Source organism: Camelina sativa, chromosome 3, assembly GCF_030686135.1.
Source record: "Camelina sativa cultivar CO46 ecotype springtype chromosome 3, ASM3068613v1".
NCBI lineage: Eukaryota > Viridiplantae > Streptophyta > Magnoliopsida > Brassicales > Brassicaceae > Camelina > Camelina sativa.
In genome coordinates, this window is record NC_141882.1 from 28,053,417 (window position 1) to 28,071,116 (window position 17,700).

At 38.0% G+C, this 17,700-nt stretch overlaps 2 protein-coding genes across 2 annotated transcripts; both read left to right on the forward strand.

The window, feature by feature from the left end:
* Nucleotides 1–7,882: 7,882 nt before the first annotated feature.
* LOC147947785 (uncharacterized) lies at nucleotides 7,883–9,939 on the forward strand. The gene is made up of 2 exons (XM_087507450.1): nucleotides 7,883–9,025; nucleotides 9,067–9,939. The coding sequence occupies exons 1-2, from the start codon at nucleotides 7,883–7,885 to the stop codon at nucleotides 9,937–9,939; spliced, it is 2,016 nt and encodes a 671-aa protein (XP_087363576.1).
* Nucleotides 9,940–15,788: 5,849 nt separating this feature from the next.
* LOC109132296 (uncharacterized) lies at nucleotides 15,789–16,566 on the forward strand. The gene has a single exon (XM_019243934.2). It carries the CDS (start codon nucleotides 16,157–16,159, stop codon nucleotides 16,388–16,390), a length of 234 nt encoding a protein of 77 aa, XP_019099479.1. The 5' UTR covers nucleotides 15,789–16,156; the 3' UTR covers nucleotides 16,391–16,566.
* The last annotated feature ends 1,134 nt before the right edge of the window (nucleotides 16,567–17,700 follow it).

The following is a 17,700-nucleotide window of genomic DNA, read 5'->3' on the forward strand; positions in this document are numbered from 1 at the left end:
AAACCTAATCGAAACCCTAAATCAATTTTTCCCCAAAATCGAAACCCTAAATCGAAACCCTAAATCAATTTTTCCCCGAAATCGAAACCTAATTCAGAGATGAGATTAGGTTTATATCGCCGGAGATTAACTTGTCTATAAAGCCGACAAGACAGAGGAGACAGAGAAGACGACGAGATCTTGAGCTTGGCGAGACAGAGGAGATCTCTTGACTTCACGAGACAGAGGAGACAGAGGAGACGACGAGAATCAGTGGATACGAGGAAACGAGGAAACGAGGAGACGAGGAGACGAGGAGATTGGTTGACTTGGTGTTTCAATGGCCGGAATACACACCGGAAACCGTGACGACGGTGATGAGAACACAAATCTCTTGCCGTTTCGCCGTTTTCCCGTTTGCGAGAGAAAAGAAAAACAAAACTTTCGAGACTGAACAAAATGAAAAATGAAACGAAGCTTCGGTTGGAAAATAATTCTTCCCAATCAGAGAGAGACACGTCACACAAGATCAGGCCCAAGAACAGATCTTGAATAAGATTAATAAGGCTGATCTTAAGTCCACTATTCAGATTTTTTCATCTTTAAAGGGCCTAAGAACACCCCTTTTGATGCCCCGATAAACATGGCCTTGGAGCACTGATTTGCAAATTGCTGATTTATTTACAAAACCATTGGACTTGGATCAACACATGATTCTGAGAAAATTCATTGGTGTTTGTGAGATCTAATATGTTCGGTGAGTTGTGCTGATCAGATACAGGGACATGCATCAGAACAAGCCATGGAATTCCTAGAATGTACAAAGATCAACACTCTGTCTAAACAAAGAGTCAGTGGAAAACAACTGCCTGTCATGCCAATTCACATTGGTGATCTCGTAAAACGTTTTCGTGAAGGAGGAGGTCAAAGAGCTGAGGAGAGACATTATTATACATTCCATTCTCCAAGAAGTACCAGTGGTTTGATTTTTTTTTTTTTTTTTTTTTAAAAAGGGAGTAATGTGGCTGGTACGTCTGCAACAGAGTCCTGAAGAATAATAACAAGGGAATGCACAAATATCCACGGTTTAGAAGTCAAGTGATATCGCTGATAAAAATCAGGAGATTCAGCAGAAGATCGTTCAGATCATCAACTGTGAAGATCATTCATGTTTGTTGGATCTAAGCTCTAAGGTAGTGTGTCATGCAAAGTTAAAAAAAAAAAAAAACTTGATACACTACTGTCAATGCACTCTCCAAAGGAAATTCCAGCTGCCTACTTCACGTTGATGGTGAACCATGAGAATCAAAGGCATGCCAGAGCGAAAGACTAGCCACTGATCGCATAGTTGTTTTTTGAAGATTCACAAAAGGTTGTGGTAGTTTCTGGTGAAGTCCCTAACAAATAGTTGGCACACATCATAGAACAGATCTCAAGGTATGAAAACCTCTTGTTTTTAAGAAGTAGAAAATTAATAGAAGAATGCTCTTAATGGTCTATTGCTTTTTTGGTTCCCTCACTTCCTGTGATTAACGATGTTTGGATGTCTGAGGTTGTGTATAAAAGGATGAAAAGAAAAAAAGTGTTGTAAAATCAATGTTTTGTAGTTAAATTCATATGATTGTTTGCTGAAACACAAGGCTGATTGTAAATATTGTTGATGAGAAATGTTTGTATGTTTTCAACAAGTGTGCGCTGATGTGTGTGTTAAGTGTTTCAGGTTCACGCTCATTTGTTTCAGCTCACAAGAATGATCATGATTCCCTAAGTGGTAAAATCCATAGAGCAGCAATTGATCAAGGGTCTGACTTTTTGAACGACGGATTGATCATGTAAGTAGGATCAAAGAACTGCGTGTTCATCTAAATATTTGGGTGTACCAGGAGTATTGAAGGATTTGAAGTAGTTGTTACTAAAACTCACAACTTGGCACTAGTGGTGAAAGGGCTTCAGAGGATTGTTGTTGAGTCATCATGCGTCTGAGGACGATTCGAAAGACTGGTACTCATTTTGTATCGATAAATGAGTATAGTGTCAGTTCCATGATACGAAAGAATGGAGTTACATGTACCAGAGGCCAATGAGTGCTCCTAGACAGAAGATTGTGCTTGCAAGTTGTTTTTTCATGTATGTACAACAGGTGGTTGTTCATTAGAGTTCCATCATTGATCAACATATTTGATGAAAGGGACTCTTACCTGAAGATGGATTGTGCTACGAAGCAAGTGTCTATGTCCTGCTAGTTGTTTGACGTATCGTCTATATCACCGAGGAGACATCTTTTTGAGTTATGAGAGCATCTGCACAAGTGTGTTGAAACTTCAGTGTCGTGGAGTCAACAAAAGAGGGTCAGGTGATCGTCTCACCCTTGATGATCAACAGGTGCATATGATTGTGATGAGACATGTTATCTACAGTGAAAACAGAGTTGTGTGATACTCTGTTTCAGGTCGTTAACATCCATTGAAGAACGAACGCTTGTGTTTGGTTCCAATAATGATGGATGAGGATGTGTTGGGCTTCTGAAAACTGTGTCTGAGATTAAGCCTTACTTAACCAAAGGTATATGAGTTGTGTGGGCTAATCTGTCAACTGTCAGGGGTTTGATCAAGACAGTGAATGTTCCTGTGAAGTACTATGCATTTGGAGTCTCACATGTACTATCACACTTTGTGTGATTGTGGTGGAGTAAATGGCTAGGCTGGTATTAGACATGTGAGACTGATGTTAGGTTAGTTAACAGATGATCATATGCTTAAGTTCCCTATAGATGACGAATTGGAGAAGTGATATGTGCTTAGCTGATCTGATTAGGTAAGGGCAACAAGACTCTGCGTAGAATCGTTCAGAGAAACTGGTTTAGATGCAAGAATGAAGGATGTCTACAGTGAAGCAAAGGTTTGAAAGTGTATAACATGATACACAAGTTGTGGTTGCAAGAAGAATTGAAGTGCTTACACACATGAAGCTGTTTCAATAGGCGACAAGTCTGATTATCAAGTGCTTAAGGATGCGAAGCATTGTTAACAGGTAAGTGATTCCCATAACTCATTATATTGTTGTGATACATTTGTCTGTTTTTGACTTAGTTGATCACTCAAGCTGGGGGAGAATGATTCTCGTTTTGGTTATTGCCTAATGTTAAGGAGTTCTGAATTTATGGGGGAGAATCCTTGTAACTACTTGGTTTAGGGGGAGAATCATTGTTTATTGGGGAGACTTAATTGATTAATTGTTTGATCTTAGTTTGCTAATGATTGAGAATATGTCAATTGATTAAGTCTGATTAGAGAGCTATTAAGGTCATGGTTTCCGTTGCAACCCGCTGGGGTTTCTGATTATTAGGTTCTTAATCATAGTTCTGTTTGAACAAGCTGTTGATTGATTTTGCTAGATAATGACTGTTGTTTTGTCTAGTTGTTGCTTGTTCTGTTTTGGCTTGTGTTTGTTGGAGTGTATTTTCAGGATGAACCAGAGATATGCTTGAGTATCAAACTCAGTTAAAAAGGGGGAGATTGTAAATGCAGTTTCTGGAACAACTCGTTGAGAGGAACAAGTCGTTGTGCCGAACAGAGTGTTGTGTCAATCAGGAATCTGCATCAGATCACAAACGTCTGAGTTGCTGATGTGGATGTGTGAGCTGACATGGCAGGACGTGAGTGGATGTGTGTATGTGTCAAAGAAGGTTGTTGACTTGGCATTGAAGATAGAGACGAAATTGTACTTGAAGATATGAAGAATATTCTCTACAAAATATAAGGAAAGGATAAGCTTGATGAGCAAGCAGTTTCCTTATCCCGTGATACTTGGAGATTCGCCTTCTAAGGTTTCTCAAGTATTGTATATATATTCTAGGAGTAGGTCACGAGCCAAGTTGAGCACTCTAGAATATTGATACAGTTGTAAACTTCGAAGCCGCAAACATAAGGCTTAGAAGATGTGTTTCCAGTTCTCTATGACGTTAATCAGGGAGGTGATTAAGTGCGCAGAGAATTGTTTTTCTTTCTCTTAGATCTACACTGGTGAGAGTCTAGATAGAAAAGAGAAAGAGTTGGTTTTCTTCTCTCATAGATAAAAAGAGAGAGGGTTGTTTTTTTCTCTTAGATCTACACAGGGTGTTGTGTTAGATAGAAAAGAGAAAGTTTCAGATTTATTCTTAGTCGGGGTCAATCCTATTGGGTAGAATAGGTTGAGTAAGGGCCAAGACAAAATTGTATCATTGTGAGAGATAAATTTTGTTAATAAGATTGAAGAGAAAAGCGTTGGTTTGATGCGTTTCAAGTGTATATCAGTGTGTTGTGTGTCTCTATACCTTTACAGGTGGTGTATACCGCTTAGAAGGTTAATTTGATTTCTGTTTAGTTTTTATCTTCTTTTTCCTCATGTTAAATCATCTTATTCTCTCCCACTTTATTATCCATTGCCCTTAAACTCACAGTTACTTTCCTCAGTAACGTGACTACAAGTCATTAATTTTTAATATCCATCATGATATATTTGATAGGGAGAAAGTGATTTTGTGATCAGTTTGGTTTTAATTACAAAAATATATTTCTACATTTCCGATAGGTGGTTGAGCTTAGTTAATGCATGAAATGTGTGTCAGAGGATTAGAGTTTAGAAGAGGATTAACCCAGAACGAACTACATATGAAGAGGATTAGAGTTTAGAGACAAAGGGTTACTTCATGGGTAATTAATTGATTCCCATATAATTGTTTTAGTCATTTTGTGCTATCAACTATGTTAATGTGAGATTTTGATGATTTATTAGTCTTCTCAAGTACTATGTGTTGGTTTGGTTTAATTTTCTCTATGTAGTTCACGATAATATATGGTGTTGTATTAATGCTAACGTTGAGAGGAAATAAAAAAATAGATACCAAAGCAAGTGAAACAAACGAAAGAGAGTTGTGAGTTCGGTCAACATGGTGTCATGCACATCCTATTAACGATTCTTAAATAAGTTGGTAAATGGTGCAAGTGGAATAAAATTTCCTTCGTATTCGTGAACAAAAGTGTATCAAATTGTTTAGTCTCTAATCGTTTGACGAGTGATTTAGCAATTAGTAACGTAAATAATACACATATTTTCCAAATGTTTTAGAAATGCAAGTTTTATGATTTGAAGGTTGTCAAAGGGTAGGGACCAAGGTTCGAACGCCTGGCGTTCCAATAATTTATTGGTGGATTGGGATATCCACAGTGAAGGATTAGGATCGATGCCCTGCAGGTCCAGCTTGAGGCCTATGGGATTAAGCTAATGGGGGCTAGTGGAGTCCACGGGACGGGTTATCATATAAATTTTTTTATATGACAACTCGTTCCGTGGACCCCACTAGCTCCCCGCTAGCCGCCCCAACGGACCCCAAGTTGGCTTTGCATGGCATCGATTCTAATCCCTCACCGTGGAAAGGAACTATTCATCCAAATCCACCAGTAGGTTATTGGTATGTCAGGCGTTCCTCGAACCCTGGTCCCCACCCTTTAAAAACTTTCCCACAGGACAAGCTGTCACCAATTTATCTTAAAATGTTTTTTCAGCTTCTTCTTCTTTTACTGTTAGATAAAATTTATAACTATTTAAGTTAGTATTTCTTAAATGCGGATTGGAGATATAATTGTTAATAAATTTTATTTGACATAATTTTAATAAGATTCTGAAAGTAAAATTAAGGATTATAATATATAAAAATTTCGCATATTAATAAATGATTTATACATAATTTAAATATAAATGAATACAGAAAAACATTTGAAATTGTATTTTAATATAGTTATACTTATAATCACATCAACTATGATGATAATCTAATAACAAAAGTTGATTTTTTAAACACTAAATAATCACATAAATCGGGCGTAGTCCGGATGTTTCCTTAGTATTAATTAAACAAGGATTGTTAAAGGCTACATGCTTCTTTCCTAAAAACACCTCTAAATAGAAAAAGTGTAATCTCTAAAGTGAGATTAATGCCTTAATTAATCATTTATAAAAGTTTGAGAAAAAAGTGGTATTAAGTTTGTTATCAGTGACTAGATGAATAGTTTTAAGTGCGACTATTGCACACAATAAAAACCCGACTTTCCACCCAAAAAAATAAAATTGTGACCGATGACTATTTTTCTTTCATTCCCATTTTGTGTCTTTTATAAATTTTAAAATTATTTATTAAAACACTTTTGGCAACACTTTTTCTTTGGCCATGACTTATGATTACTAACTTTTAGGTCCCAAAATGAACTAAATTGTTCACTATTCACTACTTTATGAATACTCCAAACAGAAAAGAAAAAAACATGTAATGGACTGCATATGTGTTAAACGTTAGTGCTAACTTTCAAATGTATAATTTCTTTGATATTAAAGAAGAGTAACGTTTATCTTTTATTGTTATTAGAATACAACAACACTCTTTAGGCAAAAATGTTGGGTACATAATACATCAGGTATGATTCTACTGATAAGTAATAAAATTAAATTTTGGAAAATGGATCCAAACTTTTATATAGGAATTATAACTCTTGTCAAAATACCATATGTGTTTATTTTTATTGAGATTCATCTTCATTGATCAATTCCAGCCTCATATGTATGATCTATGCTCAAGTTAGAAATTCGATAACAATAAACGTCATCTTTTTATATGTATACATTGTATCTATACTTTTTTTTTATCTTAGTGGGTTAGCACACATGTCTGTTATGTGTATGTATATTATTCATTAATTAGTACACATTTTTTGTAGTAACAACGTTAGTTACAGAAAAGTATCTTTGTTGCCATCCAGGCTAAGTTATTTATTTGGGTAGACTTTAACATTGTTGTAAGAGATTTACATTATAAACAAGAGTGGGCCGAGTGGCTGATATACTTATCAAAGTCGACACGCTTCTTCTATCCTAAAGGCACCTAATTAAGAGAGAGAGAAAAAAAACGTAACCTCCAATCCACCATATCACCTTTTTAAGTAGACATGCATGCTTAGAACTCAGGAGAGGGTTTACGCCCCAACACATTACATTACGTAGAAACCCCCCATATGCCTCTCATATGATAGGTTCAATAAGATATATATAAAAAAAATCAAAAAATAATAAAAATGAATTCCTTAAATTATGAATTGTTTTACCTTCTTATGCGCATAGTTTATGTGGGTTATATATATTGGCACATTATATGTAGTAACAACATTTTTTACAGAAGATAATCAACATATACATATTGTTCGTTCCCAACCGAAATGAATTCTTTTAGGTAGAATATTAAAAGAACACTGGTGAAAGTACAACAGAGATATAAAGGGAATAGGTAGCTGTGAAATATCTCTGAGGGCTGATATGCTGACGTGGCGTGACGTACTGACGTAGAGAAATATTATGGATACAATGACAAGGTGTATGAGAAGGAAGGAAGAAGAGATCAAGATATACTCGAAGATATTGAGAGTATATTTGATTAGTTGGGATAAGGGAAGATATTCTCTTAGGGATAAGGAATATTTCCTTTTAGTTAGGATACACAAGATCTAGGTTAGAGATCGTGTGTATGGGGTTATAAAATGACGAGGACTAGCCGCAAAAAGAGCTAGCACTCGTGGGATAAAATTGTGAGTTTTGTAAACCTTCAAACAAGTACAAAAGCTTTGAAGGTGAGTGTGGGTAGTATATTCTTTTAGATCTACACAAGGTGGTGTTAGATAGATAGGAGAGTGAGCTTTGTTTTTCAAGTCTTGTAAGAAACGAGGGTTTTTATAAGATTGATTAAAAGTGTTTGTTTGCCGCGTTCCAAGTATAGTTTTTGTGTGTTGTGTTATCTATGTACCTTTACAATTGGTATCAGAGCGGACACCTGATAAAAGTCTGATATCTTTTTCAACAGGTGAGATCTTACGACTAGGGTATGGAGAAATCACTGAAGGTTGTTACGTTACAAGGGCCATTGAAGTTGGATTCGGAATGTTTCGGTTACTGGAAAGTCTCGATCCAGAAAGTCATCTCAAGCATCGACATGGAATCTTGGTTTGCAGTGGAGGATGGTTGGACTCATCCAAATGAGAAGAATGAAGATGGTGAATTGGTGCAAAAACATAGGAAGAAGTGGACTGCTGAAGAAAAGGCTGAAGCCAAACACAATTCACATGCCTTGTCAGTCATCTTCAAATCTCTGCCAAGAGATATCTTCAACCAAGTTCAAGGTTGTGTGTCGGCTAAAGAGGTTTGGGACATTCTCGTAGTCACATTTGAAGGAACTACTCGAGTTAGGCGCACGAGGTTGGACAATCTTGCATCTGATTTTGAGAATCTTCAAATGACTGAAACTGAATCTGTGGCGGATTACAGTAGTCGGTTGGGTGGTATTGCTCAAGAATCTGTTGTTTTGGGTAAACGATACAAGGACAAGAAGCTGGTCAAGAAATTTCAGCCGCACAGATCTGCTATTGATGTGTCTTTGAATTCAGATGAACTCAAGTACAATCAAGTTGTTGGGATGATGCAGGCGTTTGAGATGCAACTAAAGAAGAAAGAGAAAGTGAATGCTAAGTCATTTGCTCTTAAAGCTGCAGAAGAACAGAAGCTTGTTGAATCGCAGGAGCTTGAAGACGAAGAAAAGGTTGGTCTGTTGTTTAAGAAGTATTTTCGCAAGATGGAAAGAGGTCAGCGGAAGGGAACTTCATCACTTGCAAGTGCAGATCCTGTTAAGGGCTTCAGGAAGAATGATAAGTCAGAACGTCAGTGTGCTGAGTGTGAAGGATATGGTCATTACAAGGCTGAGTGTCCAAACAACAAACGGAAGCACTCTCTACAATGCTATGGATGCAAGGGTTTTGGTCATACCAAGACTGATTGCCCCTCCCAAGGAAGTAATCAGAAGTCCTACATCACATGGAGTGAAAGTGATTCTGATGAAGAAGATAACAAAGGTGAAATTCTGAACAATTTTGTGACTTTGCTGGGAGTAATCGAGGAAGATGAAGAAGATGAAATTATGCTGTTGAAAGAAGACATTGACAAGACATTTGAGTCAGACTCAGATGGGGAAGAGGCAGGTTTATCGTTGGAAGATCAATAAGTCTTCTTATTCAGACCATTGTGCAAAAGACTCAAGATAACAGTGAGTTGTCTGCCGAGAGTGATACGCTTCAGATGAACATTGCATTGTTGGCTAAGGAACAAAGTGAAGAAAAAGCCAAGTCTCTGCGTCTTGAGAAGCAATTGGAAGAACAACTGAAAAGCATTAGGATGCTGAGTAAAGGAACTAAAGATCTGGACTTCTTGCTCAGTACTGGACAATCAAGCACTGCAAAGTGGGGTCTGGGTTATCAGGGAATCAACTCTGACAAGTCAACACAGTTTGTTAAAGGGCAGAACCCTAAACCAAAACCCAAAGCACAACCTGTTGCACCAAACGAACGTCATAATCAGATCCCTAAGGTAAATCTGCATTCCAGGCAGATGTTTGTGCAGCGTGAGGTACCAATGAAGCAAACATATGGTCAACAGAGCTATCCCCAGGCTGCTCAGCGACCTGTTGGCCTTAGCAGGAGAAGAGGATGCTGGTACTGTGGTCATCTAAATCACTTCAAGGCCCAGTGTTTCAAGTTTCAGAATCGTGTGACGAATCTAGTGCAGAATGACAGCTTCTACCCAGCTGTTAGAAGAGTTCAGCAAGGGTTTGTCAGAAAAGATGATCTCTACTGTCATGTTGCATACACAGCAGATAGAACTGAAGTTGATCAGGCCAAGTGGTATTTTGACCGCGGATGTTCCAGACATATGACAGGGGCGATTGACAATTTGTCTCACGTAGAAGATGTTGCTGCTGGAAGAGTAACGTTTGGAGATAGAGCAAAAGGGAAAATTCGAGGAAAAGGTACAACCAGTGGTGACACTCAACCCCAGCTGAATGATTTGTTCATGGTAGATGGATTGAAGGCCAATCTGATCAGTGTCAGTTAATTGTGTGATGAGGGCTTAGATGTTACCTTCACCAGGAAGGACTGCAAAGTTGTTGATTAACAAGGGTCTGTCAGACTGAGAGGTAAAAGATCTGGGAATAATTGCTATATGTGGAAATCAGAAATGTCGTGCTTTAATGCCACCGTTGAGTTAGACACAGAGTTGTGGCATCAGAAACTTGGTCATTTGAATGTGCGCACGATGTGGGATCTTTGTAAACTTGGTCTTCGTGATAAATCTGACACTCTTGAATGCTTTCGTATCCTTGCCTTGCAGATTAAAAGTGAGAAGTATTCCATTGAAACCATTCGAAGTGATCATGGTGGTGAGTTTCAAAACGACAAGTTTGAACAATTCTGTGGACATCAAGGCATTACTCATCAGTACTCTGCACTAAGAACGCCGGAACAGAATGGTGTTGTTGAATGTAAGAACAGAACGCTGCAAGAAAAGGCACGAGTTATGCTACATGGAAATCAAGTGCCTCATCGGTTCTAGGATGAAGTTGTGAACACAGCCTCCTATATCATCAATCGAGTGCATGTTCGCTCAGGGACCAGCAAGACTCCCTATGAGCTTTGGAGAGGGAAGTCTCCAACTGTACACTATTTCCATGTGTTTGGATGCCTGTGTTATATCCTAAATGATAAGGATCAGTTGGGTAAGTTTGACTCTAAGAGTGATGAAGGTATCTTTCTGGGTTATTTCGGACATAGCACTGCCTTTCGCGTCTACAACAAACGTCTGAGATCTGTTCAGGAGACTGTCAATGTAGTGTTTGACGACACCTCTTTCCTGCGAGTGGCTTTGGTGCCTATTGTCTCTGACACAGACCTGGTAACTGATGCTGAGAAGTCTGTACAAGAAGTTGTCAGTCTTGTTGTCCCTGAAAGGCATGTATCACCATCTGTTTCAGATCCTATGCCTTCTCAGGTTCATAGGAATCACTCCTCTACTGATGTCATAGGTGCGATTCAGGGGGGTAGGGTTACTAGAGGAAAGCAGATTGATTTTGCTCAGTTGGCTGGAAAGAAACAAAAGGTTGTCGTTCCGGAGTCCGTCTCTCAAGACTCTGATGTAGTGCAATTTGCATGCTTTGTCTCTTCCATTGAGGCAAAGAATCACAAGGAGGCGCTTCGTGATGAGTTATGGGTTGCTGCTATGCAAGATGAGTTGGAACAAGTTGAAAGAAGTGATGTTTGGGAGCTCACTCATCGTCCTGCTGATATCAATGTCGTAGGAACAAAGTGGATATTCAAGAATAAGAGTAATGCTATTGGCTGCATTGTGAGAAACAAAGCACGGTTGGTAGCTCAAGGCTATTCTCAAATTGAGGGAATTGACTTTGATGAAACCTTTGCTCCGGTAGCAAGGTTGGAGTCAATCAGGTTTATGTTCGGTATAGAATGTGCTCTTAAGTTCACTTTGCATCAGATGGATGTTAAGAGTGTCTTCCTAAATGGAATACTGCAAGAGGAGGTTTATGTTGAGCAACCAAAAGGCTTTGATAATTCGCAGCATTCTGAGCATGTTTATCGACTGAAGAAAGCTCTGTATGGTCTAAAGCAGGCACCGAGAGCATGGTATGAGAGGTTGACTACGTTTCTGATGGATCACGGATACAATCGAGGGAGTGTTGACAAAACGTTGTTTGTTCTCAACAGCAACAACAATCTGATGTTTGTTCAGATTTATGTGGATGATATTGTTTTTGGTTCCACGTGTCAGCCTCTTGTAAAACAGTTTGTGGAAAGAATGTCTCAGGAATTCGAAATGAGTATGGTGGGAGAGTTAAGGTACTTTTTGGGATTGCAAGTTGAACAATCAGCTGATGGGATCTTTGTATCTCAAAGCACTTATGCTAAGGAGCTTGTACAACGCTTTGGCTTGGATAAAAGTAAAGAAGCAAAGATCCCAATGGGAGCAAACGACAGACTCTCCAAGGACGACGAAGGAGAAGATGTAGATGAGAGACTATACAGAGGGATGATTGGAAGTATGTTGTATTTGACTGCTAGTCGGCCAGACATATGTCTGTCAGTAGGGATCTGTGCACGCTATCAAGCCAAGCCCAAGATGTCGCATTTACTAGTTGTAAAGAAGAACATCAAGTACATCAAAGGAACATTGGACTTTGGCATCTGCTATACCAAGGATACCAACACCGGTATGAGCGGATACTGTGATGCTGATTGGGCAGGTTCTGTGGATGATCGTCGTAGCACAAGTGGTGGTTGCTTCTTTATGGGAAACAATCTGATCTCATGGCACAGCAAGAAACAAAACAGTGTCTCTCTATCAACTGCTGAAGCTGAGTACATTGCGCTAGGAAGCTGTTGCATACAACTTCTATGGATGCGACAAATGGTCTCGGACTATGGTATGGATTCTGATACTCTTTTAATTCATTGTGATAACTTGAGTGCAATTAATATTTCAAAGAACCATGTTTAGCATTCACGAACCAAACGTATAGATATTAGACACCACTTTGTTCGTGAACTAGTTGAGGCGAAACTGATCGAGATTGACCATGTGAGCACTGATTTACAGTTAGCTGATTTGTTTACCAAGCCTTTGGACTTCAACAGATTTGTAAATCTGAGGAAGTCCATTGGTGTTTGTGAGTTCTAACCTGCTTTACCTAAGATGTGTTGATCAGAGACAGGAACGCGTGCTAGGACAGATCATGGAAATCCTAGAATACATAGAAGATCAGCACTCTGTAAGCAACTGTGGGAAATAGCTGCCTGTCATGCTGGTCTATTCATCCTGTCAAATGTTTTCATGTTTTAAGGAGGTCAAAGAACTGTGAAGAGACACACTAGTACATCCTCAAGTGGAAAACTCTGTTTGGGGACAAAGATGATATCAATGATTGATAATGCTCATGAAATCACTATGATCAGTTCAGTGAAACAGCTAACAGAAGGCTGAGACATATATATATATATATATATATATATATATATATATATATATATATATATATAATATGTGTGTTCTTCAAAGAGAGAATCTCTAGCTGCCTTAACATGTTGGGTTGGATTGTAGACTAAAGGCATGACAGTGTGAAAGACTACTCACTTGCATCAAGTCTCTGATCTTCAACAATTCAAGAGGTTGTGATAGCTCCTAGCAAATGTTCTGAACAAGTGGTTGACATAACAAATGTATGGTTAGTACTGTGATCTGTTTTTGATCTGCTCATATGTGTTATGTCTCGATCTGGGTGTTTTCATGTTCACTATTTGTGGTTGTGTGTATCTGATGTTTTGTGTTCATGAACAGATTCAGTTTCCTTTAAAGGGGTGAAGAATGTGATTTATTAGGATTTTGTGATAAATGCAGTTGAGGTTAAAAAGGAAAAAGTTTCGATGTACCTTAATAGATTCATTGAGTGTTTTCAGGATCGACAAGGTTAATGGGCCAAAGTTCACCAGCCCAAGGAGGTTCATGAGGGTGTATAAAAAGAGAGGCTAGGGTTTTGAGTTCTTCTCATCATCCTTGCAATTTCAGTTCTTTGTCGATTAAGCTTCTAAGTTTTCTTTCTCTCTGATTATGCTCTCTAACTCTTGATCATCATGAAATCGGTCTTTAGTGGTTTCCATTATGATTCCAGTTCTGATAAGGAACTTCACACACCTCCTTCAGCCTTGCCTCCGCTGTCGCCTTTCCTTTCACTTGATCCTACCACGGCGATGGTTGTCTATGAACCTCGAGACGAATCAACAGCAGCACCCCCGATACCTGAGATTCCTTCTCCCAGGCCATTGTTTGCCGAAGCAGATCACGACACCTGCGACTCTTCGTCTTCTCTACCAAGAAGGACGAGATCCCGTTTTCCCGTGGTCGATCTCACCGGCGATGTTCCCGTTCCTACTGTGTCAAATCAGGGAATCTCGTCCCATCTGCGCAAGCGACAAGCATCTGCTGAGACAGACAGCCGCGACTCCAAGCGTCCATCTCTTAGCAAGGACAAAGGTGTGTCAATGTCTCGCAGTGCTCCTTCAAAGGATTTTGACTCGAAACGGTTCATATCTGCTGATGCTGCTCGAAGGTATGGCTTCTTTGCTTCTCGAACTATTGCTGCTGAGGTTCGTTATTCTCTGAGGGTAGATGATCCAGCTAGGGAGCTGCTTGATCAAGTTGGTTTGTTGAAAACTGTCACACAAATCGGATCTTATGATTCCGATGTAGTCTATGAATTCTGGGCAAATCTTCCGGCAGTGAAGGTTGAAGGGAACCCAGTTGATGTATTGGTCAGAGACTTTGTGTATGAGTTTTCCCCAGGTCGTATTAATGCCCTGTTCGGGCTTCAGGCAGTTGATGTCCGAGAACAGAGACCGCAGACAGCTGCAATTCTGGAGGAGGATCTCGCTCTCTTCTTATCTGGCGGTAAAGTGAAGACATGCGAACAATTGGTGTCAACGGCAATCAAGGACCCAATGATCAAGTAATTGAATAAAATGTGCTGCAGCAACTGGTCTCCCACAGTGAATACAAGGTATATTTCAGCAAAAATGGCCATGGTGATCTACATGATCATTCATCGCATTCCGTTTGATTTTCGGAGGATGATTTATGATCAGATCATCCAGTTGGGTCTGCAAGCTCTGTCAGGATTTCGTTTACCGTTTCCCAGTCTCATCTATCAGCTGTTGGAAGTTCAATGACCTGTTCCATGTCTTAAACCGGAAGAGCCAAAGAAGACCAAGGGTAAGAAGACTGCACCACGTCCTACGGAGTCTCCTCTTCGAGCTGGAACGTCTGTAGAGCGCAAAGCCATCCGGTTGGCCATTCAAATTCTGCAGGACACCTTGGACGCTGGTAAGTTGTCACATCTCTGATTATACTCTTATGTGTTTGTTGATATTTTTGACTAATCTTTGCGAAACAAGCAGGGGGAGATGAGTCTGATTCAGATGTTTGAGGGGGAGTTTGAGCTGTGGGGGAGCTGTTGTTTTTATGTTCTCTGCTCCTTGTTGTTGTTTTTCATTTATTTTTCAGACTTATATTTCTTTTGGTTTTGTGCGATACTTTATGTCCGATACTTTTTGCTGCGGTCGTAATGCTTACAAGTTGTTCGATTAATCTTCGGATGTTATTGCGATCTGTGAGGCACTGCTAGTATACAGCTGTACCTGTTTGTTGTTTTGTTGCTGGTTGTCTCTGTTTTGACAGGTTAAATGCATGGATGCTTGTTTGACAAGTTCAGTCATAAAGGGGAAGATTGAAAGTGCAACAGAGCTCTGAAGGGAACAGGCAGCTGTGAAGTATCTCAGAGGGCTGATATATTGTCGTGGAGTGACATGCTGGCGTGGAGAAATATTGTGGACATAATGACAAGGTGCGTGAGAAGGAAAGAAGAGGAGATCAAGATATACTCGAAGATATTGAGAGTATATTTAATTAGTTGGGATAAGGGAAGATATTCTCTTAGGAATAAGGAATATTTCCTTTTAGTTAGGATACACAAGATCTAGGTTAAAGATCGTGTGTATGGGGTTTTAAAATGACGAGGGCTAGCCGCAAAAAGAGCTAGCATTCGTGGGATAAAATTGTGAGTTTTGTAAACCTTCAAACAAGTACAAAAGCTTTGAAAGTGAGTGTGGGTAGTATACTCGTTTAGATCTACACAGGGTTGTATTAGATAGATAGGAGATTGCTTATTTAACACATTCCAAATATAGTTTTTGTGTGTTGTGTTATCTCTATACCTTTTGGTACAAGGGTACTTACAAGAAAATCGATATTTTCAAGAAAATCGATATTTTAAAAAGAGTGGTTGATCACTATCGAATATGGTAAATTATTTCAAGAAAAAAAAACCAAAACTTAGTTCAAACCGCGTTTGAAATTATTCTTCTAGTCGGTGGGCTGAGAGAGAGATAAAGTTAAGTCTAATTTATTTTCGTCTCCGTTTATTTTCATTAGATAATTCACTTATATATTAAAGATAAATCAACTTTCGTGGTTCTTTCCTAAAGACACCTCTAAATAGAAAAACTTGTACGAGAAGTAGTAACTTTGTGTTAGTCGCTGAAGAGTCAAGTACGCAACCCAAATATTTTCACCTTTTTCCAACTATAATTAGGGATGTTTAGAAGAGGTTTTACATTCCAACTCGTAGAAAACTCTTCAACAATATCGCAGTTCTATAATCTCATTATCTTATTTTTTTTTTCCTTTTTCATTTGAAATCTTTGTGGAAAAAATGGCTGATGTTGCAAGCACTAGCGGGTCGTCCGATCCTTTTGTTTTACTAGCTAGAGAAATGTGGGAGGCGAGATCTAATTTTGATAAGAAATGTGCGGAGTTAGTGAGACTTCAGCAAGCCGCTGAACCTAGGCGGGAGGTGGATCGTAAGAAGATGGAGTTGGAAGAGCCGTACGAGAAGTTCAAAGAAGTTCTAAAGAAAATGGTTGCTTATGCGGAGAACCCAAAGTAATACATAAATATATATAGGTTATATAAATACTTTGCTTGTGATGCTCTCTTATAAATAAGTAATTGGTATAGATTGCTATTTAAGTCCAACGAGACTTTCTTGTAAATAAATAACAGAGAATTTGTTCTCTCTAAAACTCTGATGAGTTTAATATATAAAAACAAGGATTTTATGAATTTGTTCAATCTGTGCCTTTTCTATTCTTCTTTTCTTCTTCTAAAACTCTTAAGAGAGAAGTAGTACTAATAAGTTTTTGTTAGTAGTGAGTAGTGACTAGATGGACCATTATTTTCACCTTTTTCCAATAGAGAAGATTGTTTATACCCCCAACACATTACATTAAGTGGTCGTTTCACATGTATGATTAATTGGTTGATTTGACATTTATTATTGACCTAACTAAGTTCTAGTGAGTTTAACAAAGAGAATATGTTTCCGGTTCAATAAAGATATCTGAGCTTCTTTATTATGATATAAGAGTAGTTTTCTTGGGACACAAGACAGTGAATAAAGAAATGAAAATCATTCTTATTGCTTCATCGTTTTGGAGTACTTAATTGTACCTTGGATTTTTATTTTTATAGGAAAAATTCATAATTATGATAAAAATTAAGTCTTTAGATTATGAAGTTTCTTACCGAATATGTAGATTTATTTCGGCTATAGTTTTAAAAGTCTATTAAATATTTAAATACTAGTCAAATACCGTTTAATTTGATTTTTGAGAAATTGTTAGAAACCAATAAAATTTAAATTGTATTCGACTTGTATTTAAATATTTTATATAAATGGTATTTGACTAGTAATTCAAACCATTTGATTTGATTCCTAATATAATATAACTAGAGAGAGACCCGCGCGTTGCACGGGGTTGTTTGCTATTGTTATTTTTTTACGGTTTTTCTGTTTATTATTATATTATAATTAATAAGTTGTTGATTTTTATTACATTTTTCCGTATTAGTTTGGCTATTTTTCAATGTTTTCTGTTATTCCAATCTTACATTTTGTTATTCATTTATGTGGCTTTTTTTTGTTATCATATATTAATGAATATTTTTTTATTATGTTTGGACATATTTTTTATTATTAAATTATAACCTTAAACTTAAACGAAAGTGTGACCAGTGTTATAAATAAGACAAACCTTTTGTTTAGCTTTTTTTCTACGTGTACTCATTTTTTATATTTTTCCTCATTTTTTCTGACTGTCATACTTTAAATTATTTTTGAAATAAATTCATTTTTTTTGGGTTACTAATAAGTTTGGACCATGCTCTACATGTTAGGGTCGTTTCTACTGAATTCTA

Coding starts and splice junctions, on each gene's coding strand:
- LOC147947785 (XM_087507450.1), top strand. CDS start 7,883: ATGGAGAAATCACTGAAGGTTGTTACGTTACAAGGGCCATTGAAGTTG. Junction 9,026..9,066: donor CAGACTCAGATGGGGAAGAG/GCAGGTTTATCG, acceptor CTTCTTATTCAG/ACCATTGTGCAAAAGACTCA.
- LOC109132296 (XM_019243934.2), top strand. CDS start 16,157: ATGGCTGATGTTGCAAGCACTAGCGGGTCGTCCGATCCTTTTGTTTTA.